The sequence below is a fragment of the Dromiciops gliroides genome, chromosome X (assembly GCF_019393635.1).
Source record: "Dromiciops gliroides isolate mDroGli1 chromosome X, mDroGli1.pri, whole genome shotgun sequence".
Lineage (NCBI taxonomy): Eukaryota > Metazoa > Chordata > Mammalia > Microbiotheria > Microbiotheriidae > Dromiciops > Dromiciops gliroides.
Genome location: NC_057867.1, coordinates 1275138 through 1298188, shown reverse-complemented (window position 1 = coordinate 1298188; position 23051 = coordinate 1275138). Strand labels below are relative to the sequence as shown.

The window sequence follows — 23051 nt, the reverse complement described above, 5'->3', positions numbered from 1 at the left end:
GGCGGGGGGGGGGGGGGGGTGTCAAGTCAAGCTGAGGAGCAACTCACTGCAGCTAAATACCCCAAGTGCAGCGGAAGTGCAGCAACGCCGCACGACCATTGTCGCTCTCTCCAGTGGCGCCAAAAAAGTCTCGTTCCAGGAATGGTCCTCCCGCGGGGCCCTAATGGGCAAAGGGGCGGAGCCCGTCCGTCCGTCTTGTCCCCTCCCCCCGCTGGAATCACGTGAGGTGGGACTCCGCCCCTCCTCCCAGACGGACGTGTCGCCCGTTCGGCCAATCGCCACGCCCTCTGGGGAGCAAGGGGCGGGCCTCGGTTCGGAGGATCTGAAGGGACTTGAGGCTCCGCATGGAGAATGCTCGGGAGAGGGCGCACCCATCCCACGGAGCACGCCCGGCCAGGCCGGGAGGGGCGGGGCGAGGGCGGGGCGAGGGTGGGCGGGGCCGCCGCCGCCGCCGCCGCCATCTTCGCTTGGTAGTTTGGGGCCAGCCAGGGGGAGGCAGCAGTGGGTTGCCCCGGGGCGGAGAAAGGGGAGAAGGAGAAGAAGGAGGGCGGCGGCGGGGGCGGCGGCGGCGGCGGCGGCGGCGGCGGCGGCGGCTTCGCCATAGTCGTAGCCGAGCTTTCCCACGGGCTCGGGCCCGGCCCCAGTGACAGCCGGCGCGCTTGAGCACGGCGGGCGCGCGCGCGCGTGCCCGCGAGGGAGGCGGTAGCAGCGGCGGCGGAGGCCGGGTAATGTGCCCGAGCCCTCGCCTCACGGTCCGGACCCGGCAGGTGAGCGGGTGGGCCCGGGAGAGGACAGGCGGGCGGCCCGCTGGGGCTCGGACCGGCCTACGGTGGCGGGGTTGGGGAGACCGGGCTTGGGGGCGCCGACCCGCGGCGGCGGCGGCGCAGGAAGCCCCCGGGGGGTGGGGGTGCGGAATAGAGGCCCAGGCGCCGAGCGGGCGCGGGCCCGTGCGGGCGTGCGCGCTCGCGGCGGCGGCTGCGGCGGCACGGTCCCCCTGCCCTCTCCTCGCCCCCCCTCCCCGCCGCCTTCTCCTCCCTCTCCCCCCTCCTCCTCCCGTCTCCCCTCCCCCTTCCTCTCCCTTCTCCCTGCCCTCTCCCTCCTGCCTCCTCACCCCTCCTCCCTTCCCTCGCACCCCCCTCCTCCTCCCCCTCTCCCCCCTTCCTCCCCCTCCCCCTCTCCCCCCTCACTTCTCCCCTCTTCCTCTGCCCCCTCCTTCCCCAGAGGCTGCGGTAGGCCTGGGGAGGATCAGATGGATGAGTGACAGGAGCAGGCGGCTGGCCCGGGCCCAGATCGGGCGGGGCAGCTGGAATGGCCGCTCCTCCGGCCTCCTGGCCCTGCTCGCCTGGCCCCCCCCCCATGTGCCAGGTCCTAGTTGGGGCTCCCCAAGTTCCGTGGTCACCTTGGCGATTTCCAGGGAGCCCGTCACCCGGAACCCTCCTTGTCCACCTCGGCAAGGGCAGCAGAGTACCTTGGCAGTCTTGCCAGGGCAGAGGCCGGGTCGAGCAGGCAAAGCTGGGTGGGCTGAAGCTCCCAGTCGGGTCTAGAGGCCATTCATAGCTCCGCTCCTTCCTTCTGCTTGCTCATCGCCAGGATGGTATCCACGCCCCGCATCTGGGCTGGTACCTGGCCTGCTGAGCTCCCAGCTGCCCCTCCCCCAGCCTCGAAGGCTGCCTGTGGCTGCTTTTGAGAAAGCCCTTTATTAGCCTCACCTGGGGGGGGGGGGCCTGTTATCGGCTAGGAGGAGAGCATCGATGCCTTCCCTCGATAAGGAAGCACACTGGTTTCTGTGCCCCAACCCTTGCCATCAGGGTGTCTGCCCCTAAACTCCAGCTTGGCCCTTCTGGCTGGCTGAACCTTAGTGTTTTCCAAAGAACAGGGCTGATAAGGAAAGTGCTTTGCAAATTTGCTCTGGAAAGCCGAGGTGAGACAAGCCTGAAGGGGCAGAGCAAGGGAGTTCCCTTCTCCGGGATTCAGAGAGCAGAAAGTCTGGCCCTTGCTCGCTCCTTTGGGCCATACCTGGCAGGCTGATGAGCCCTGCCCTGATGGAGTTTCTAGTACCCGGTTCTAGGTTCTAGGGCAATTTGGTGAAGTTTAGAGTCTTCTCAAAATTATGTCTAAGTGTAATTGGAGAGTGAGTAAATTTCAACGAGTGAAAATAACAATGACACCCTCCCCCAAAATCTGGCCATGGAGCCCAAGTTAAAAACCCTTGCTCCAGAGGGGACAGGTGCTGGGGCTCAGTCTGCTCTGAAGGGCACACAGGAAAGGGGTCAGGATCCTGCCCACCCACCCCCCTAGGCAGCTGTGACCCTGGTGCTTCAGCATACAAAGCGGAGGAAGCAGAGGGACTAAGAGTAGGCAGCAAAGAGAGTTTAGGGCAGACCCTGGGAAATGGAGGAGCTTGAACACAATCCTGAGACATTCCCAGGACATTTGAGGATCAGGGCTGCATCCGCAGAGGTGCCTTGTCCAGGGCCAAAGAAGCCAGGAGGCAGCTGAGCCACTTCCCTAGCCAGGATGGCCTGGGAGCTAGAGCTGGAGCTGGACAGCCCAGAATGCTTCAGGGCCTTGGAGCAGTACTCAGGAGCCCTGGCCTTGACCTTGGGCTCTGGCATTGATTGGGAGCCAGTCCTTTCTGTTCTTGGCAGCTGTCCCTTCTTCTCTGGGTGTGGGACTGAAAACGAGAGCCACCATTTCTCTGGCCCTTTACAATTCATTCACAAACACCCACACTTTCTCCCCAGTAGACCTCTGAGATGTTGAGTGCAAATAATTCTTGTCTCCATTTTATACAAAGTGCAAACTAAGACGCAAAGACATCTGGGTGTTCTCCGCCAGGACACAGTGGCGGCTCTGGCTCTGCCCTCCCTCCTGTCTGTCTGTCTGTCTCTCTCTCTTTCTACTTTCCCATGCTGGAAGTAATCCAGATTGGCTACTGCTATTTCTCTTTTTCTTCCCCTGGACCAAGAATTGGGCAGCCAGCCCTGCCTGGATGGGCCTGGGCTGCCCCTGACCCCCTCTCTTTCCTTTGTTTTCCCCAGATCCCTCACGGGAGTTCTCGTGCAGGCTGGCGGAGCATGGTGGCAATAGCAGGGCTGGTGGCAGCTGGGAAGTGAGGCGGAGCCATCGGCCCAGGAACAGGCCCCCCCCGGACATGGAGTATGAAAGACGGTGAGACTATGGGAAGGGATCCTTTGGGCCCTGGGTGGGCGCAATGTGCTGAGAAATGCCAGGTGGCACCCATGTCTGCCCTATATACAGTAGATAAGCCCACAGCCAAAGGAAGAGAGAGGTCCTACTGGCAGGAACAAGGGGATAGGGATGTAGATGGGAAGGACTTCAAAATGGAATGAGGAATGATCTGGGATTATAATATTTTCCTTGTAGAAAGATTCAGAGACCTTATGAGAAACGAGGTTTCTGATCATTGCTGTGACTTCTTGGAAATGGACAGTGGGCATCCTTCTCGAGAGCTGCTCAGGTGGCCCAGGGCTCTGCCGTGACAACCAAGAGGCTTAGCTACACAGGGCCTTGGGCCTCTGCCACCATTCCTCTGGGATGCTAGGCCACAAGTGGGAGGGCTCTGTTTGCCTAGATGCTAAGGAGCTTGCCCAGGACTTGGGAGAGAGAGAGAGGAGAGCAGGAAGCAGTGTGGCTGGATGTTGGGTGGCCAGCCCCAACAGCCCCTCTGGCTGTGCCCCAGCTGAGACATCAGCTTCCTCGGCTGCCTTTGGCCACATGAGCATGGGGTGGCTCTCATGATGAAGGAAGCAGCAGGAGGAGAGAGGATTAGCTGTTTTGCTGCTCAGGAGGGGAGCTAGGGGAGGTCTCCTGCCCTCCCTGGAGCCCAAGGCACCACTGAGGTGGGAGTGGGGCCAGGACACTTGCCCTCCCTGGGCAGGAAATCTTGGAGCCTTGCTCTAGGTAGCTGTGGGCTCTTCACTCAGCAATGCTTCTCGTGCTCAGTAATTGAGAAAGGCCCCAAGTATAGAACAAATAGTCGTGCTCTGCTCTGTCTGAGCTCACGGTGCCCATTTGTAACCAGGGTGAACATGGCCGAACAGGCAGTTCTCTGAGGAAATCGCTTCTCGTTATCTTTACTGTAGCTGTTCCTCAGGGGCAGCTTGCACAGGAGTCCCATAGGGCTAGAGGCCCTGTGCCCTCTGACCTCTGCCTAGGCAGTGCCCTTGAGCTGCCCACTGGGGACCCTTTCAGGTTTGCTAGGACTGTGATCTCCGTTTTGTAGCCAGTTGGAAGACAGGGATTTCCTGGCGCCCGCCCCCTCCCCCACCACTTTGAGGGTCATCCAGAAATGAGAGTCAGAGCATGTCTGATGGCAAAAGCAAGGAAGGTTCTTCCCTCTGGAGCACTTCCAGCCAGGGCCTAGGTTGGAAACTCCAGGACTAGACAGGTCATGGCCATTCGCTAAGCATTTCTTTTCTCATCTGCAAGTTCGCCACTCTCTCTCACCCTCAAGAGGCCCTTGGGAGCCCCTTCCAAGCCTGCCAGGTCAGCCTTCAACCTGTGGTTCCCCTGGGCCTGGGCTGGCTCTGGTTCTGTCCTGGCTGCTCCAGGGGCTGGGCCGGGCCAGGCCACTACAGGTCGTTTCTTTCTGGACTCAGGGCTCCCTCTCATTTCTCTGTCCTTTCCCAGGTAAGCGTGCAAGACTGGCCAGCTATCTGGCTGCCGCTTTGAGCAAATGTGCTCCCTGGCCCTCCCCTGAATCCAACAGGAGATATGAGCAGCCTTTAGGGATGGAGTGTGGACCCCTGCAGGGGGACCCAGAGAGCCCTTTGGGGCTCTTCCCTGGCCACTCTGTTTCAGAGGTGTGAGCTGAGGCCTGGGCCCCTGGGGAGCCTCAAGGCTTCTTCTGACCTGCCGCTGTCTCCCCTCTCTAGAGGTGGCCGTGGAGACAGGACCGGCCGCTATGGGGCTGAGCGCAGCCTGCAAGAGGATGGGCTGGACAGCCGGAGCCAGAGAGACCATGATTACCGGGACATGGATTACCGCTCCTATCCCCGGGACTTCAGCAGCCAGGAAGCCCGCCATGATTACGATGATTCCTCTGAGGAGCAGAGTGCAGAGGTAAGTACTGGGTCTGGCTGAATGCCCACCCTCAAGGCAAGTCCACTGACTCTCTTCGGGCCTGGCCTTGGCCAGTAAGTCTGGCTAAGCTCATCCAGAGGCCTCTGGCCCTTCCCTTGCTCACCTAGCCCTGCTTCTAAGAATACCAGTCTTGCCTATCTCTGGAGGATTTCAAGGAGGAGGAGGTCTTAGGTCCTGAACACAGACACTGTCACTGCATCTACCTTTCTAATTCTGCTCTCTCTCTCTGTCGCTGTCCCCTGGATGCCCCCCCCACTCCCCTCCCCCCCCCCCAAGCCAAGTTAGGGTTTACCCAGGATGACAAGGAGTCCAACATTTGTGGGATCAGATGTGTCAGCTGGGCAGTGGGGGCAGTGAGGTGCCATGTGGAAGGCCCTGACCTCAGGTGCCCCTGGTTTGCTGCCTGTGGGAGTCTAAGAAGAAAGGCCCCAGTATGGGGGTGGGGAACCAGCCCCTGCTCCAGTAGCAACTTTTCTTTTTTTTGGTGAGGCAATTGGGGTTAAGTGACTTGCCCAGGGTCACACAGCTAGTAAGTGTTAAGTGTCTGAGGCCGGATTTGAACTCAGGTACTCCTGACTCCAGGGCCGGTGCTCTATCCACTGCGCCACCTAGCTGCCCCTTCCAGTAGCAACTTTGAGCCAAAGGGGAGGAAGCAGCCTTGTCTTTACTCTCTCCGTCTGCCCCCACAGAGTGGGAGAAACATGGCATCTGCCTTGCACTGAGTGTTGGTTCTTGAGGCCAGAGCAAAGGCCCTTCCAGTGGCTTTTGGCAGGATTATAAGGCCCAGGAACCTTGACTGGGGCCAGAAGAATTGAGCCTGAGTGCTAAGCCCCTTTGGAGAGGGAATCGTTCTCGCCTTACCCCAGAGAAGGATGTTAGTGGGTTCTGGCTTACTTGGTTTGGCTAGGATGGGACCATGGGCTGTGAGAGAGAGAAGCCAGGCAGAGGGACATAGGGCCGGCTGACAGCAAGGCTGTGACAAAGGCTGGAGGCCAGGCCTGCCGTGCCTGGGCAGAGGTGGCAGGGGAGTAGCACCAATCCTGCCTTTCGTTGCCATTGCTAGGGTCTTAGCTGGACCTTGCACCTGGAGTGTTAGCCTAGCTTTCTGGTACCGTGGTTCTGGGGTTTCTAGGGTCTTGGTAGATCAGGGCTGGCAGCCAGCCATTCTTGGCAGGAACAAGGACCCTGTACCACCTGGCTGTGCACAGAGCCAAGGATGAAGCTAGTGTTGGTGACTGGGTGGTCTCAGGCTTAGCCAGCCCTTGGTGTGCTGGACATGTTGACCTGCCCTGTCCTGAGCTGGGGGTCTTGCAGTGCCTCTGTTGGGGAGGTGGGTGGCTCTCCTCTGCCCCTGGAGCTGCATCTCCCTGTCTCCCACCTAGGGAGCCCCCAGAGAAAAGGAAGGGCGTGTGGAGGGGGTTGGGGCCACAGCCAGAATCCCCGACGGCTTAGGGAAGGCCCTGCCTGCCCGTGGCCTGGCTTCACTGAGTTTTCTGGCTTTCAAAGCCATGGAGAGCAGCATGGCTGGACTCCAGGCCCACAGCGGGCTGACCGCCTGGTCTCTCTCATCCCCTTCTGTCGCTCAGGATTCCTACGAGGCTTCCTCAGGTTCTGAGACGCAACAACGTAAGCGGGACAGCCCTACCGAGCCCCTGGGCTTCCCTGGAGATGGGGACTACCGGGACCAGGACTATCGGACCGAGCAAGGGGAGGAGGAGGAGGAGAAGGCCAGTCACATCATCATGCTGAGGATGCTGCCCCAGGCAGCCGCAGAGAACGACGTACGTGCCTTTGGGGCCGTGCTATGCCCCTCCTCGGCCCCCCCCCCCCGCCCCCCCTTCCCCCCTCCCTGGGCCCTGGGTTGGGAGGGATCAGCCTAAGAGTGAAGCTGTAGGGGATTCGAGGGAAGAGCAGGCAGCCTCCTGGGAGACAGGGATTCAGTCCCATCCTCGGTGCCAGGGCTCAGGGAGTCCAGGATCCTCTTAGGGAGCAAATGTTTCCTCATCCCAGCACCATGGAGAACTGGGGAGCACCCATCTGTCAGCACCCAGCAGGCCTGTCCCCAAAGTCTGTGCCTGTGTCACCAGCCCTTGCTCTGGTCCTGTGGCTCTCTTCTGTCCCTCCCAATGAGGCGGCTGCCTCCCTGTCCCATGCTGTCCCTGCGGTCCTGCTTGGACCCTGACTCACTCCCAAAGCCCAATCAGCTGACATCCAATCTCCTCATCATGGATGATCTGTCTTGTATTCATATCTCCCTTCCCTAATTCCTGCAGCTTAACTAACGGTTCAGCTACCCCCATGCTCAATGTGTGGTCATCTTTATACTATTTGGCTTTCAGTAGGTCCCGCCTCATCCCCTGAGACAGGCCAAGTCAGAGCAGGACTGCCCCCCCTTTGGGCGGCATCCGTCTAGCAAAGCCTGTGACCCCTCTCTTAGAATCATTTTTTGACATGCATAAAATAAAATCCAGAGAATTATAAAGGAAACCAAAGGTTAGTGAAAATAAAAGATCTGCCTGGTTTTCCCATCCATGTTCTTGGTTCCCCTGAAGTCTACCCATGGAGCCTGTGAACAAGGGTAGTATTCTTGGCTCTGGCACCCAAGGCCCTCCCAGCCATTCTCCTACTGGTCCGCCTTTTTTCCTCGGCTCTGCCTCATATGGACCCTTCTGGTTGGCCTATTAGAACAGGAGCTATTGGGGGGCACACACCCAGCCAGCATACTCTGGGGGCAGGCAGGAAAGACTTCTCTACCCAGCCTCCTGCTCTCACCCCCATGTGCCAGCCCCACTAGCCCCTTCTTCCTCTGAGCCATCTACTATCATCTCTGTGTGCCCTGTCCTACTGTCTTCCATCCCTCTCTGCCTCCAGGTCATGACTTCCCCTCCCAAGATCCTCCTCCAGAGCCTGGAACATGACCTTTACTTTATTGCCCCATCGCCACCTTAATTCTCAAACCATTTAGTGTGTGCTATAGGCAAGGCCCTGAGAAAAGAAATCCCCCGTGGATCCCACTGTGAGCTTATGTTCTAATGGTGGGGGGTGGGGGCTCCAGCACACATGCAGCTGTATCCTACACAAGGGAGAGGAGAGCCACCCCAAGGGCTGGGCCCTAGGACTTTGGGGGACAGGAGGCCTTCATGGAGGAGGAACTTCAGACTAAGATGTGAATAGAGCTGAAGAGGAGACCAAGGCAGGACAAAGAGAGGCAATGGAGATTGGGTCATTTTGGCTGAATCATGAGCAGTGGGCTGAAGGCGGGGGACAGAGTCTGAATGTGGAGGAAATGAGATTTCCCTCATTCTGTACATGAGGCCCAGGAGGGCCAAGGGCTTTGCTAAAGGCAGAGAAGTAGCAGGGCTAGAATTCCTGATTTCCAAAGCCAGGCCTCTTTCTACCTACTCCAGACGAGAGAGTCCAAAGGGACAGCAGAGTCCCTTTGCTATAGAGAGAGGAAGGGGACTGGAAGCCCCCTCCGAAATGGGAACAGGAAAGGGGGCAGAGCTGCTGGCGTTGGTAGGGCCTCTGTGGGGAGCAGATGGACAGGCCGAGAGGGAAGATTCCGATCTGGGAGTTCTCTGAATGGATGAAATGCTAGAGGGAGCCATGGTCCCCAAGCCCCTTCAGTCTGGCTTCCTGCTGCCACCAGCAGCTGTCGCAGTAAGCTTTTCTGGGCTATTGAGATTAGGGAATTTCTTGGCTACGTGTCCTAGCCCTCTCCAGTGCCCCCAGACTGAGGGGAGTAGGAAGCTGTCTGGGGGCAGCTGGGAGCTGTGGTTTTGTGAAGGGCACCTCATTGCCAGGTTTTTTACTCTCGTGCCCCCTTCTCCAAATAGCTTGTGCTAGTTTTTAAATGCATCAGATGGCAGAGAAAGCCAATTCTATTGAAGTCCATACAGCATCATGTATTCCAAGAACCAAGTTCACGGTCCCCAGGTCGAGAATCCCCAAGCCACAGAAGGAAAAGGTAGAATATGAACTACGCTCGGTCCTTCCCTTTCCCTCACCAAAGCGGTGTCCAAGAAGGTCCCGTCTTAATGACCTCTGGCTTCTGACTTTTGTAGCATGAGGTCAGCCCAAACCGCTGTTGGATGGTGTTTGGGTTATGGCCTCAGTGGGTCTCTGTGGTCCTGAAGTTTGACTCCAGCTTGGTAGCGATCCCCTCCTCCTCTCTTGAGACGCAATAACTGGTCAACTTTGGCTCATTGGGGTTTGCTGAGAATGCAGCCTCTTCTTTTCCCTTTCTCCGTCTTGGGTGCCCAGAGGCCTCTCTCTCCCAGCTTGCCTCCAGCCAGTGCCACTTGGCCTCCTAATGCCTCTGGTCTCTGCCCTCCCCACAGATCCGAGCGCAGCTGCAATCCCATGGGATCCAGGCTCGGGAAGTACGGCTGATGCGGAACAAGTCGTCAGGTGAGCTTTCGTTCCCAGTGGCCCTGCTTCTTGCTGCTCTTGGCCAATGCATCTCTTCCTTCCTGCCCCTCCCCCTTCCCTTCCCACCTGTCCATTGAAGCTGAGATCACCGACTGCTTTTCTTCTTTCCTTCCCTCCTTCCCTGAAGCTCCTCCACTGGGGCATCCTGGAAGTTGGTGCTGGTCTGGGGAGGGGATGACTAATGGGGCAAGGGAAGGCTCGGAGCCGAGCTCAGCCTGGGACCAACTCCCTCCCTAGCCTGGGGACCGACCCTAAGCATCTGAGATGGCGATTTTCTCCCTCTTCCATGCCTACCGTGCCCACCATCCCCTTCCTCCACTTGAAGTCCAGCTGAGATGGCGCTGCTTGCCCATCCTGGGAAAGGCGTTCAGGTCCACTGAAGGGGCTGTGACTCGCTGGCCCCAGCCCTTTACTGCAGATGAAAGATGTCAGGACCAGCAGCTGAGGCCCTGAGGCACGCTGGGGATCACTCAGCCTGGCGGTTCCTTTTTTCCTTTCTCGGCTTTTTCTCTCTTTCTCTCTGCCACCACCCCCTTTCCTTCTCCCCTGCTGGTTCCAGTCCTTCCTGAGACACAGATCTCCCCTGAATCTGTTTTTGGAGGGTGGGGAGCCTTATCGAGGCCTCTCTTCCCATATCCCCTCCATCAAGGCACGGAGCCAATGCCGGTCAGTTCACGCCTTAGCCTGGACAAATTGGGACATGGGGAGGCTAAGTCCCCAGCTAACCCTTTGGCCTTCAGTCACTCCCCCAGCCCTCACCTCACGTGGACTTGGGTACTGGGGCTTCATCTGCCACCCGTCCCCCTCCTCGACTAGAGCCAACTTGGTTATTTCCATTCCCACTCCCCCACCACCACCACCCCCCCCCAAGACCTGAACCCTAGCTTTCCTGGGAGCATCTCATGGGGCTGGGGTCCTCCTGCCTTTGAGGTGAGGTACTCTTCGTTCATTTGTTCTCTGGCCTCTGTACTGAGCCACTCAGAACATCCCTGAGTAGGCTTTTTCCCAGCCCGGCAGAACTTAGGGGGCAGCCAGGGCCAGCTGCTGCCCTCCCCAAATGGGATCGGTTTGGTTTGGCTCCCACTTTTCCCTCTAGCCCAAGCTGGCAGTGCCCCTGAGCCCCTGTGGGCAGTTCCAGCCTATGCTGTCCCTTTCTGCCCCCCCTGCCCCTCTCCTCCATCCCCGGCCCTTCCTGGCATTCTTCTCTCGACCCTCCTCCCTCCCCTGCCCCACCAGCCCCGCCCCTAGGAACGCCCGCCCGTTGTCTCCAGCTGTTGACTAACCCACTGCGTCTGTATCTGAATGCTGTCTCCAGGTCAGAGCCGGGGCTTCGCCTTCGTCGAGTTTAGTCACTTGCAGGACGCTGCACGATGGATGGAAGCCAATCAGGTTGCTTTGCTGCACTTGGAACCCTGCCCCCCCCCCCACGCGCACACAAGTACTGCCCTCGGGTGCAGCAGCCTGCCCCGGGCTGGCCGCCCAGGCTCAGCCCCCTGCCTGCCCCCTCTCTTCCCGCCCTCCTCAGTCCTGGCTTCCCCTTTCCTCCTGAGGAATCCTTGCCCACCTCTCTGCCAAGAGGAAGGTGTGGCCAGGGCTGTGTGGGAGAGGGGCTGCCCTCTCCTTTGGCATTTGCCCAGCCCCTCCTTGGAGCAGGGGCTGCACTTACAGGAGTGGGGGCCCCTTTTCCCTTCGGCCCCTTCCAGCCCAGCCAGGGATTAGCTGTGCCTGGTGCTAGGAGGGCGGCCCCAAGGGCCCGCCTCCTTTCTGCGCCAGAGCCATGGGCCAATGGCCCGAGGGATGCTGCCCCCTCTTCCCCCAGCGACCTCGGGGGTCTTCCAGAGGTTTTTGTTAACAAGAGCTTGGCCTCCTTTTTCCTGTCCCCACGCTCGTACACAAGCACACTTCCATGTGTGAGTGCCCCCGACTCAGGCAGATGAGGAGGGGCCAGGGGTTGGGGCCCCAGGAACCATTACCATGGCGAGATTGAACGCTACAGGGTCCTCGTGTGGCAGGCTGCTGTGGAAGGGAGCCAGGTTAGGCAGGGCCAGGCTCTCTTCCCCATTCCTCCACCATTTTTTTCCACCTCAGGCCCAGGAGCTTCCCCCAGGAAAGTGAGAGGGACCCAGAGTCCCCCCCACCCCCCACCCCCAGCCCACTGAGTTGGCAGCCATTTGCCATATGGACAGGGCACTGAGAGGCTGGCATGGCAGGGTAGGGCAAGTGTGGCAGAGCATGGCTCCTGGCAAGGGGCGTCCTTGTCTGGACCTCGGTTGGCAGGAGGTAGCTGTGAAGGCCGGGGCCTGTGGGGCCACTAGGCTAGTGTGCTTGACGGGCCGTGGGGGAGAAGGCCTCCCGGCAGGAGGTGCAATCTTTGATTGTGGCTGTTTTCTCTCTCTCTCTTCCTCTCCACGTTTCTGTTTCTCTCTATATCCCTCTCTCTCTTTTATCCCTGAGGTTAGCTCTCGGGTAGCACAGGGCCCCAGTGTGGCCTGTGTCAGGGCCCATCGGTGTTGGTTAGAGAGTGCGTGCCTGCTGGTGTGTGTCCACGCGTGTGCGTGCGCGTGCGCGTGCTTGTGTCCGGAGAAGCAGCGGCAGTGCCTGGGGGCCACACCCTGCGGCCGTGGCCTCCTTTCCTCCCTCCCTCCCTCCCTCCCTCCCTCCCTTCCCTCCCTGTTGTCCTTCATCCATTCAGCTGAAGGGCTGGCTCACTCTCTCTCCTCCTGTGCTGAGGTGTGTGCCAGGCGCTGGCCCCCTGGGCTTGGGCCTCACAGGCTTCTGCTTTTCCCTCCAGCACTCCCTCAGCATCCTGGGTCAGAAGGTCTCCATGCACTACAGTGACCCCAAACCCAAAATTAATGAGGATTGGCTTTGCAACAAGGTGAGAAACAAAGGCGGGGAAGAGGTAGGACGGGCCCCTGTGAGGCTGACCCAGAGCCATGCCCTTGTCCCTGGACCTCTTAGAGTTGGAACAAAGCCGAGTGGTTCTTCCTCCCCCCCCCCACCCCACGCTGTTTTTTCTTTCACATTTGCTCTCAGGGCCTCACTGAAGAAGGTTTTGTTTGGTGCCCTGTTCCTCCTCCCTCCCTTCCATCTTGTTTCCCCTTGTTTCCTTCCTTCCATCTTAACTTCTGGCCCTTCATTCATCACCATTCCTGAGGCCCAGCTCCATTATTCCAAAGGGCTGGGAGAGTCTAGGGTGAGGGTCCAGGAGCTTTCTGCTTTGGAAACTGTGTAGCTCTGGGACTGTGGACAAATGACGTCCTCCTCTGTAAAACCAGCTGCTGCCACTGGACTGTTGTGGTTTCATTAGTGCAGGGGCTGGGGTGGCCATCACCACAGTCAGACAAAGGAGATCACTTATACTAGTTGAGGTCCGCTGATGGGGTTGGGCCACAGGAGAGACTGGAGGGGCCTTGGATGCAGGCTGAACTTCTTGGAGGGAGCAAGGAGGGAGGGCCTGACAAGGGGCTACATAGGACTTCTCAGGGAGCCTTTCTATACCAATTTCCACCTCATGCCTGGCCTGGCCTCTGCTTCCCTTGCAGTGTGGAGTCCAGAACTTCAAACGTCGGGAGAAGTGTTTCAAGTGTGGTGTGCCCAAGTCAGGTGAGCTGGGCCCAGAAAAGGTGGTCTGGGGGTCAGCACGCTGGCCAGGCCTCTCTCAGCAGACCCAGGGTGCAGCAGCCTCTCCTTCTTTTCTCTTTTAGAGGCAGAGCAGAAGCTGCCACTGGGGGCACGGCTGGATCCGCAGCTGATGCCTCTGGGTGGGCGGGAACTGAGCCAGGGCCTGCTTCCCCTACCCCAGCCCTACCCAGCCCAGGGGCTCTTGGCCCCCCAGGCCCTGTCCCAGGGCTCTGAGCCCACTTCAGAGAACGCCAACGACAGTGAGTCCTGCCCGGGGCCCCGAGGAATGGTGGATGATGGGAGGGCCAGAGCTGACCTCCACCATAATTCCATTCTTTGTTGTCTCCAAGCCATCATCCTGCGCAACCTGAACCCTCATAGCACTATGGACTCCATCCTAGGGGCCCTGGCCCCCTATGCTGTGCTGTCCTCCTCGAACGTCCGGGTCATCAAGGACAAGCAGACCCAGCTGAATCGGGGTTTTGCCTTTATCCAGCTCTCCACCATCGTGGTGAGGGCGGCAGAGGGGGCCTGGGGGGAGTGAGGGGACAGAGCCCAGGCTTGGCTGAGGGCCTGACCCTACCTTTGCTCTGCAGGAGGCCGCTCAATTACTGCAGATCCTGCAGGCTCTCCACCCGCCCCTCACCATAGATGGCAAGACCATTAATGTGGAGTTTGCTAAGGGCTCCAAGAGGTGAGAGCCAGCCCTGCCCCTGCCCCAGCCCCTGCTCTGCATCCCCTCTATCCCTGGGCCTGGCTGACCTCTGTGCACCACCTCTCCCACAGGGACATGGCCTCCAACGATGGCAACCGCATCAATGCTGCTTCTGTGGCCAGTACAGCAATCGCAGCTGCCCAGTGGGCCATCTCACAGGTACTTCTCCCATGATCCTTCAGGGCCTTGGGAAGGTCTCCATCTGAGGCCAAAGGGATGCACGAGGCCATTTCCTTTCTCCATCCAACGGCTCCTCTGGCAGAGCTGTAGATTTGGCATCTGAGGACCTGGGTTGAAATCCTAGTTTGTATGACCTTGTGTAAGCCTCAGTTTTCTCCTCTGTCTCCCTGGCCTAGCTCTTTGATCTGCAGTGGCTTCCCTTTCGTAGAGGCCCAGGGCTCTGTCTGGTGCCCACCCCCTAACCTGATCATCCTTCACCCTGTTCCGTAGGCATCCCAGGGTGGGGAGGGGAGCTGGGCAGCACCTGAGGAGCCAGCAGCAGACTACAACTACTACCACCAAGATGAGGCCTACTGTGGCCCAAGCAATGAGGCCACACTCTATGGCCACAGTGGTTACCTGAAAGGTGCCACCAAGGCCTTGGGTGTGGCTGGAAGCAAGGGAGACCCTGCTGGAGCAGGTGAGGTCCTTGCATGGGTATTGTCAAAGTTGGGGGCTGGGAGCAAGACTCAGCCCTAAGCGTGTATAACTACCCCTTGCCAGGCACCGAACCCACCTTGGAACCTTGTGTACCTGGCGTTGATGCTGTGCCCTTGATCCAGGCCTTTCCCCGTGCCCAAGCCAGTGCCATGCCTGGCATCTATCAGCAGCCCGGGGCTGAGGGGGCTACTGCCCAGGGAATGGTGTCTAACACCCAGGTATGCCATTGTGGAGGGAAGGGTGGGGTGTGGCACCTGTAGACACAGAGATGGAACTGTCCTGCCCTGATTTCCCGTCTCCCCCCAGGCCCAGCCTTATACAATCGTGTCCCCTGCGGTTCTGAAGGCTGAGCTTCTCAGCCCAGCCCAGCCCAGTTCTGCACCCCCACCCACTACCAGTCCAGCTGCCCAGGACTCCTATGGCCAGTACCGTGAGTACCTGCTGGGGCTGGGCTAGAATTTCCTTTGGGCTGTGGTTGCCCCGCTACACACACACACACACACACACACACACACACACACACACACACACACACACACACACACACACACACACACACACCCCAGCCCTAGCACTAGCCCAGCCCCGGACTCCAAACTCTCTTCTCTCCCCTGTCCCCCAGCAATCCCTGATGTCTCCACCTACCAATATGATGAGACATCGGGCTACTACTATGATCCACAGACAGGACTCTACTATGACCCAAATTCTCAGGTGATTATAGGAAAGGGCTCAGAGGGCAGAGGGCTCCAGTGGGGTCTGGGGATGTCACATCACATCACCCCGGCCTCTCTCCTCCCATGTCAGTATTACTACAACTCCCAGAGTCAGCAGTACCTTTACTGGGATGGGGAGCGGCGCACCTACGTCCCTGCCCTGGAGCAGGTGACCGATGGCCACAAGGAGACAGGGGGAAGCTTGAAAGAAGGCAAGGAAAAGAAGGAGAAGCACAAGACCAAGACAGCCCAGCAGGTACAAGCAGAAGGCCTTCCTCCCTCACTGGCAGTGGGCAGGCTGGGCCCAAAGTGAGAGCAAGCAAGAAGAGAGAATGAGAAGGGCCAGACCCTCTTGACAGGGCTGCATCTTCTCACCCTCCCTGCAGATAGCCAAGGATATGGAGCGCTGGGCCCGGAGCCTCAACAAGCAGAAGGAGAACTTCAAAAATAGTTTCCAGCCCATCAGCTCTCTGCGGGAGGATGAACGGCGGGAGTCGGCCACAGCCGACGCTGGCTACGCCATCCTGGAGAAGAAGGTGCTCTTCCTCCTCCCCTCTCCCAGCCCCCTTTGCCTGGTGTCCTTCAGTTCCCAGAACAGTGGTGACCCTGTCTGTCCTGTCCCCTCCCTCAGGGGACGCTGGCCGAGAGGCAGCACACCACCCTGGAGCTGCCGAAGCTGCCGAGTGACGAGCACCTGGTGAGGAGGGCCCCGGTTGGGATGGTTTCCCTGTTTGGGCCCCCTCAGTGGCACTGAGCTGCCCCCCCTCTGCCCTTGCAGAGTCCACCCCGGGGGCTGGTGGCCGCCTATAGTGGTGAGAGTGACAGTGAAGAAGAGCCTGAGCGGAGTGCTGAGAGGGAGGAGAGGCTCACCGACTGGCAGAAGCTGGCCTGTCTTCTCTGCCGACGCCAGTTCCCTAGCAAAGAGGCCCTGATCCGCCACCAGCAGCTTTCTGGGTTGCACAAAGTATGTGCTTCAGGAGGGCCTGGGTTGAGGCCAGGGGACTTCAGGGGGCCCAGGGCACCAGCTTATTCCATTCCCTCTTCCATAGCAAAACCTGGAGATTCACCGGCGGGCTCACTTGTCTGAGAATGAGCTGGAGGCCTTGGAGAAGAGTGACATGGAGGTGAGGCCTCTCTCCTGGCTGCCCTCCCATCTTCCCTCCCTTCCCTGCCCCTTCCCCTGCCCTGACCGGGGGCTTTTCCCTCTACCTCAGATGAAGTATAGGGACCGGGCAGCAGAGCGGCGGGAGAAGTACGGCATCCCAGAGCCTCCAGAGCCCAAGAAGAGGAAATCTGGGGCTGTAACAGCTGCCACTGTGTGAGTGCTCTATCCACACAGAGGGCCAGGCGGGGGGCAGAGGGGGAAGGAGTGGAGGTCAGGCCTGTTTGAGACACCTCTCCTCATTCTCCCCTTCCATTTCTCTTTCTTGCAGGGACTTTGAGCAGCCCACCAGAGATGGGCTGGGCAGCGACAACATTGGCAGCCGTATGCTACAGGCCATGGGCTGGAAGGAGGGTAGCGGACTAGGTCGCAAGAAGCAAGGCATTATCACTCCCATCGAGGTGCGCCTGCCCCTCCCCAATCCCTCCCCAATGGCCAGGGCCCCAGAGCAGCTGGCCGCCCCTCCCCTCACCACTGGCCCTCTGTCTTCTTAGGCCCAGACTCGTGTCCGTGGCTCAGGACTGGGGGCCCGGGGCAGCTCCTATGGCATCACCGCATCTGAGTCCTACAAGGAGAGCCTGCACAAGACTATGCTGACTCGCTTCAACGAGGCAGAGTAGACCCTGGTCCAGGCCTCCCCACCCCTCTCACCTCAGCCCCATCTGGTACAGCCTTGACCTAAAGGCTCCAAGAGATGGAAAAGGGCGGCCCTGCTTGGCCTGGCCTGGCTGGGCCTGGCCTGCTGGCTGGCTGGGCCTGGCCTGGCCTGGCCTGGCTGGGCCTGGCCTGCTGGCTGGCTCTCATCCCCTACGGCCTCTTTCTTTTCTTGGGAAGCCATGGCCCCTGCCCACTGACCTGCCCTCTGACCAACTCTCCTTCTTTTTCTAATAAAACCAGAAAAGCCCCAGACTTTGAGCCTGTGAGGTTGGTGGGGTCAGGCCTTGTCCTGGGTGCCACTCACATTGGGATCCTTGGCTTTAGGGCTCAGGAAAGCCTGCAAGCAGAGCCCATGGCCTCCCGACTCTCCTGCCCAGCTGGGTGATCTGTTGGCAAGCGTGTACCCCATGATGCCCATGGAAGGCTTGGGGTGTCTGAACTAGACTCAGAAGGAACTTTAGGGGTCATTTAGTCTAAAAGTCCTTCATTTTTCAAAGGAGGAAATAGATCTGCTGTAGGGTAGTGACTTGTCCAAGGCCACCCAGGCAGTCAGCCGATCAAGTGGGAGTAGTAAGTGGGAGGAGGTGCTGGTCTAAGTCTTTAGTCCTGCAGCCGCCACACCTCAACTCCCGTCCATCCCTTTGGCCCTGTCCTGTGAGGCCCATGAACAAATGTAAGGTAGCCCCTGGGGTCTATTTAAGGACAGGACCAAAACACCCCCCAGGAGCCTCCCATGCTCACAAATGACCGTGGGCAAGTCTCTCAACCTCAGCCTCAACTTCCTCCCCTGTACAATGTTGGCGTTCCTTCCAGCACTGAAGCCACCAGTTCCCCCTTCCCACTCACCTGGCAAGGACTCTGCCCCCCAGCTGGGAGGAGGGGACAGGGTAAGGCAAGAGAGAGAAGAGACAAGGCCAAGAAGGCCTAAGTGACTTGGGGGCATTTAAGAAGCACATGGCATGTGCAAGGCACTGTGCTTGCTAAGCATTGGGCATCCAAAGAAGCGACAACCCCAGCAGGCCAGAGGCCCAGCCAGTGAGCACCACTCTCACTCCCAATCAGCATCAGCTTGACCTCTTAAGCGCCTCTTCCCAGATTGTAGGAAAGGCATTTAGGGCTTGCCTGGACCATCACCCGGGACCTCCACGGCATGGGACCGGCTGCTTTTTTTTAAGCACTTTTAAACACTGAAGACAAATTCCCTCATTGGATTCTGGCACCAGCCCTGGGAGGTGAGGGTCAGAGGACAAGAGATCATATGTTTGAATATTTCCCAATGGTTGATCTCCGTTGTGGCCATTCCCTTGCTACAGAACTTCTCTGTACCTTTGCCCTCACCAAGACCCCCGGCTGCTCCCTGCCTTGATATTTAAACAGGCCGTCAACCCTGCACTGGCTCCACTTCCCTCCCTTCCCCATCTTGACCCGCTGGGTCAGCCAGTTTAAGTCTACACTGTCCTCTTGAATCTCTTGCCATCTTATACTAGCTCAGATCTTAAACATTCCCCTCATGCGGTCCCTTTGCCCCTGCACACTCACCATTGAGCTGAACCATATTGCACTACACATTTCTAACAATGTCACTCTCAATTGGGGTCTCACCACAGCAGGGCAACCCTTTTAGAACTCTACTTGCTTCACTTTCCTCAACATAGCAGTGCTTCCAAACCATTTTATTCCCTCCTCAAACCTCCCATGGCTTCCCCTCCTGGCACCCTAGGAGCTGAGAGCTTCCTTTTTTCCCCTTTTTATTTCATATCACTCAGATTCTTGTCACAACTGTCTCCTTAGCCTCATCTCACATGAAGAGCTGACCCTCCCAGGCCACTGCATGGACAAGTGATGCATCCCTTTCCTTCCTGGCTTCTCCAGCAGATGCCTCCTCTATCATCCCTACTCTCTTATTAATCTGCTGCAGTCTCCCTGTCTCCTGGCTGTTTCCCTACTGCCTGCGGTAGGGAAGACATGCTCATGTCTCCCCCATCCTGAAAAACCCTTATTTGGCCTATCCTTGCTAACTCTCATGCCATCTCTCCTCACTTTTGTGCTTAAACTATAGATGACTGTCTATGATGGATGGATAGATGGATGGATGGAAGTCTCTGCTTCTTCCCTTCTGTCTCTGACTTTCTGCAGTCTGGCCTCCTACCTCATCATGGAAATGGAATTACTTTCTCCAAAGTTAACTGCCAAATCAAATGGCCTTTTTTCGCAATCTCCATTCTGCTTGGTCTCTGCTGCCCTTGCCACTCTACATCACCCTCTTCTCCTCGATATTCTCCTCCCATCCATCTGCTCCATCTTGATCTCCTTTGCTGGATCTTCAGGTCGCGTCCACTAAATATGAGTGTCCCCCAGACCTCTCTGTATTAGGCGCTCTTCCCCTTCCATACTATTTCCTTTGATGATCTCATCAGCTCCCATGGATTGTTGTCATCTTTTTTACCAATTCCTGATGGTGGGCCGTCAGGCCAGTCATGGCCAGTCATTTCTAGCATGTCTCAAGTTGGGTAAAGTTAAGTCCACTTGCTGACACTGCTAACAAAAGATGGGGTCACCCCTCTGAGTGGGCTCCCTTACTACTATGATCCCAGTGGCTGAGCATCTTAGCCCTAAGCTTCAGTGACTTCCCATGTGGGGGTCACCTCTTCCCTTAGACTTGTCTCAGATTTAACCAGTCCAGTCTCACATCTCCACCTGGATATCCTGTAGGCTAGAGCTGTCAAACTCAACAGATCCCTACAGGCTGTATGTTGAATTAGAAAACCCTATTATGTCGTATTTTTACTTATTTTGTTAAACTTTTCCCAGTTGTGTTCCATTCTGCTCTGGGCTGCACTTAGGAATTTGGCATGTTCAAAGCAGACTTTATTCTCTTACCTCCCCTCCTGATTTCCCTGCCACTGTCAAGGTCACTACCATCCCTGTCACTTGGGCTCAGCTCTTCCCTCTCACCTCCCAGTAGCCAATTAGTGATCAAGTACTGTCATTTCTACCCTTGCATCACCTGTCAAAGTCATCTTCCTAAAGTACAAGTCAGAGCGTATCATCTCCCTGTTCAGTTGGCTCCAATACTGGTTCCTCTGTTTGGCTTAGAATGCCTTCCATCACCTGGGCCCTGCTTCCTTTCTAGTTTCCTTCTACCTTACTCTCCCATCCCCACCACATACTCTCCTTCTGGCTCCCTCTTCGTCACCGCCTGGCTTTCCTGGCTTCTCTCAAGTCCCAGCCAAAGTCCCACCTTCTACAGAAAGCCTTGCCCTCTTCATTCCAGTGCCTTCCTTCTGCTGAGCAGCTCCAACTTAACATGTAGAGATATTGTGCGGACCTAGAGTTTGCATGGTGTTAGCCACGTCTGGCTGAGCTCCTTGGGAGCAGGGCCTTTCTTTGTATCTCCATTCTTTAGGGCAGTCCCTAGCACACAGTAGGTACTTAGTAAATGCTTCTTGACTATCTGAAGCACCTAGAGGGTCTACACAATAAACTTGAAGCTAAGTCTGTACACGCTCATTGCCTGGGTCTCGGGGTAGGACCAGAGCACCCAGCTGTCATCCCGTACTCTCAAAGAGGGCTTGGAGATTAGAATGCAGCCTGATATTACACTAGCTTTTTTGGCCGCCATATTGCTGTTGACTAATCTCAAGTGCACATTCCACTGATATTCTACTCCTGCTTCCTCTTGTACTCATGAAGACTTTTTGACACCCAGATGTACCACTTTTTTGTCCCTATTAAATGTCATTTTATTAGATTGAGCCTGTCAAGATCTTTGGGGATCTCGGCTGTTGTCCAGAACATTAGCTACCTTTTCCAGCTTGATGTTGTCTGCTAATTTGATAAGCCTTCAGCCAGTCAACAAGTACAACAACTTACTAAGTGTCTAACAAGGGGCTCAGCAATAGTAAGAGCAATAGACATACAAAGAAGGAAAGAATCCAAAATCTCAAGGACCTTTTGCACTAATATATGTCTCAGTTGTAGAGAAGAGGGGAATTCTTAACTCCTGAACAAATAGAAAAAATGATAGGAGACTAAATAGATGGATTTCTATCAAATTAAGGCGTTTTTGCATAATGAAAAGCAGTGCACCCTGAATTGAAAAGGAAGAATCTGGCATGTATTTTTGCTAAAAAGAAAAAACAATGTGACATCTTCACACTGTTGCTGACTACCTGAGCCACTGCATACTCAGGAAGAAACCCTCCTTCCACTCCTTAGATTAGTTCCAAAGGGTAAAAGGGGCCGGAGAAATGGCTCCTAGCTCATGCCGGCCCCAAGCAGGATTCCTTCTGCAGCTTACAACTCAATGAGGACTGCCACTTCCAAATGGGAAGGACATAGAAAGTAATAATAGATGGAAGAAATGGAATCCCAATAGATGCTGACCAGGCACAGTAGAAACACCAGAAGACGATGCAAGGGCCAACAGGATGTTTAGGTTGCTGTTTTGGCCACATGACCACACTGCCATCATCAATAAAGAAGCAGATATGGAACTTGCAAGGGTCAAGGGCCATCCTAATTGCCATTTTGGAATCATGGATGCAAGGGAACAGAGTAGGGGGAGCTAAAACTCAAGGACACCCCAGTTATGCTACCAATGTTTACTTGGACAAAGTCAAGACCTTTTATCAGGGAACAGGAAGTTGAAGTATCCTGTCTCTAGGCCACAAGAGGATTGGGCCTTTCTCTTCTCTGAAGGCCAAACGATAACTACCAAAAAGATGAGACACCCTACAGCACAGCACACGCCCAATTAGGGGAGGGTGCGGCTGCCCCTGTTCCTCTCAGGTGAAGTCTCCACCTCATCCTTATGAATGTCATTCCTTTTCTGTTCCTCTTCTACTTTTCTGTGGTCCTTGGAGAGAAGAAATGTGTACCTTGCCTGGCATATGGCTATAAGACTTTAAAAATGGAACACCAATCTCCTACAGCCCCTAGGTACCCTCGGGCACTGCAGAAGCACTTTGACCACATGGAGGGGCATATGGAGAGGACCTCTCACATTTCCCAACTATAACTCGAGGAAGTGAGAGTCGAGGGGAGAGTGGGAGGAGTCTTCAGCTATAAGGGCACAGTAACCCTGTTGGGATGACTACAGAGTCACTGTGGCTACTGAGCAAATGTCTAAGAAAGAGGACCAACCCACCCCCATCACTACAGCTTAAAAAAGACAAGCTATCGAAGAGTCTTTGGAAGAACTAGAAGTCAGCTCCCTGTCCGGGACTTAGGTACCAGTCTAAGGAAAGAGGTGACCCCCACATGTGAAGTCACTGAGACTCGGCTAAGATGATCTGTCACTGGGATGGTAGGAAGGGAGCCCACCCAGAGGGGTAGCCCAGTCTTTTGTTAGCATGGTCAGCAATTGAAATGAACTTTACCCCAGTGTCAGGAATTGCTGAAAAACAAAGACACTTTGGCCAGTGACTCTCCTGGGAGCCATTCCTCTAGGACTCTAGTCTGGGATGGCAGCAAGTCTCAGGTGGGCACTCTCTGAGTCCTAGGACCATGCCTTGAGGCCTATACCTATAGAGCACTCTCTGGTCTTAGTGAAAGAGACTCTGACTGATGCAGGTTTCTGGTTACCACAACAGGGGCACATTTATCAGTTTTCTTTTTGTTGTCCCAATCTTCAAAATAAGAAACAGTGGAGACTGAAATTATTAAAGTTTGCCTAAATTTGACACTGTGAGTGTGACTCTCTGCATTTAGAACTAGTCAAATGGCTGGCCCCAAGCATGAGTCTGGTTGTCATCGTAGGCCGACTTTCTCCTGGGGAAGACGACATGCCAAAAGCCTAGAGATGGGTACCCATATATCGAGGTGGGGGGGGGTGTTGCTGAAGGGGCTTTGGGTATCACCAGGAACAAAGGCAGTTTGTGGAGGCTGCTCTAGGCTGGGGCTTAAGGCAAACTTGGTCATAATGCATGCTGCTGCAGTTACTAGAGGGAGAGTAGGTCAGGGACCCTAGATCTGAACT

The 23051-nt window shown here is 56.6% G+C and overlaps 1 protein-coding gene across 5 annotated transcripts; it reads left to right on the top strand.

Annotated features, from left to right (window-relative positions):
* Window positions 1–615: 615 nt before the first annotated feature.
* Window positions 616–22755, top strand: RBM10 (RNA binding motif protein 10). 5 transcript variants are annotated; one of them, XM_043974149.1, is made up of 24 exons: window positions 616–767; window positions 3042–3171; window positions 4899–5085; window positions 6693–6887; window positions 9447–9516; window positions 10853–10926; window positions 12329–12415; window positions 13083–13143; window positions 13245–13421; window positions 13512–13669; window positions 13758–13855; window positions 13948–14035; window positions 14327–14516; window positions 14600–14754; window positions 14843–14966; window positions 15159–15250; window positions 15344–15508; window positions 15639–15788; window positions 15884–15949; window positions 16031–16216; window positions 16302–16376; window positions 16467–16570; window positions 16686–16815; window positions 16909–22755. In XM_043974149.1, the coding sequence occupies exons 2-24, from the start codon at window positions 3155–3157 to the stop codon at window positions 17032–17034; spliced, it is 2775 nt and encodes a 924-aa protein (XP_043830084.1). In that variant the 5' UTR covers window positions 616–767; window positions 3042–3154; the 3' UTR covers window positions 17035–22755. The 5 variants fall into 5 exon arrangements, with proteins under 5 accessions (XP_043830084.1, XP_043830083.1, XP_043830086.1 ...); XM_043974148.1 differs by having other exon boundaries at window positions 13512–13672; XM_043974151.1 differs by lacking the exon at window positions 6693–6887.
* Window positions 22756–23051: the final 296 nt, after the last annotated feature.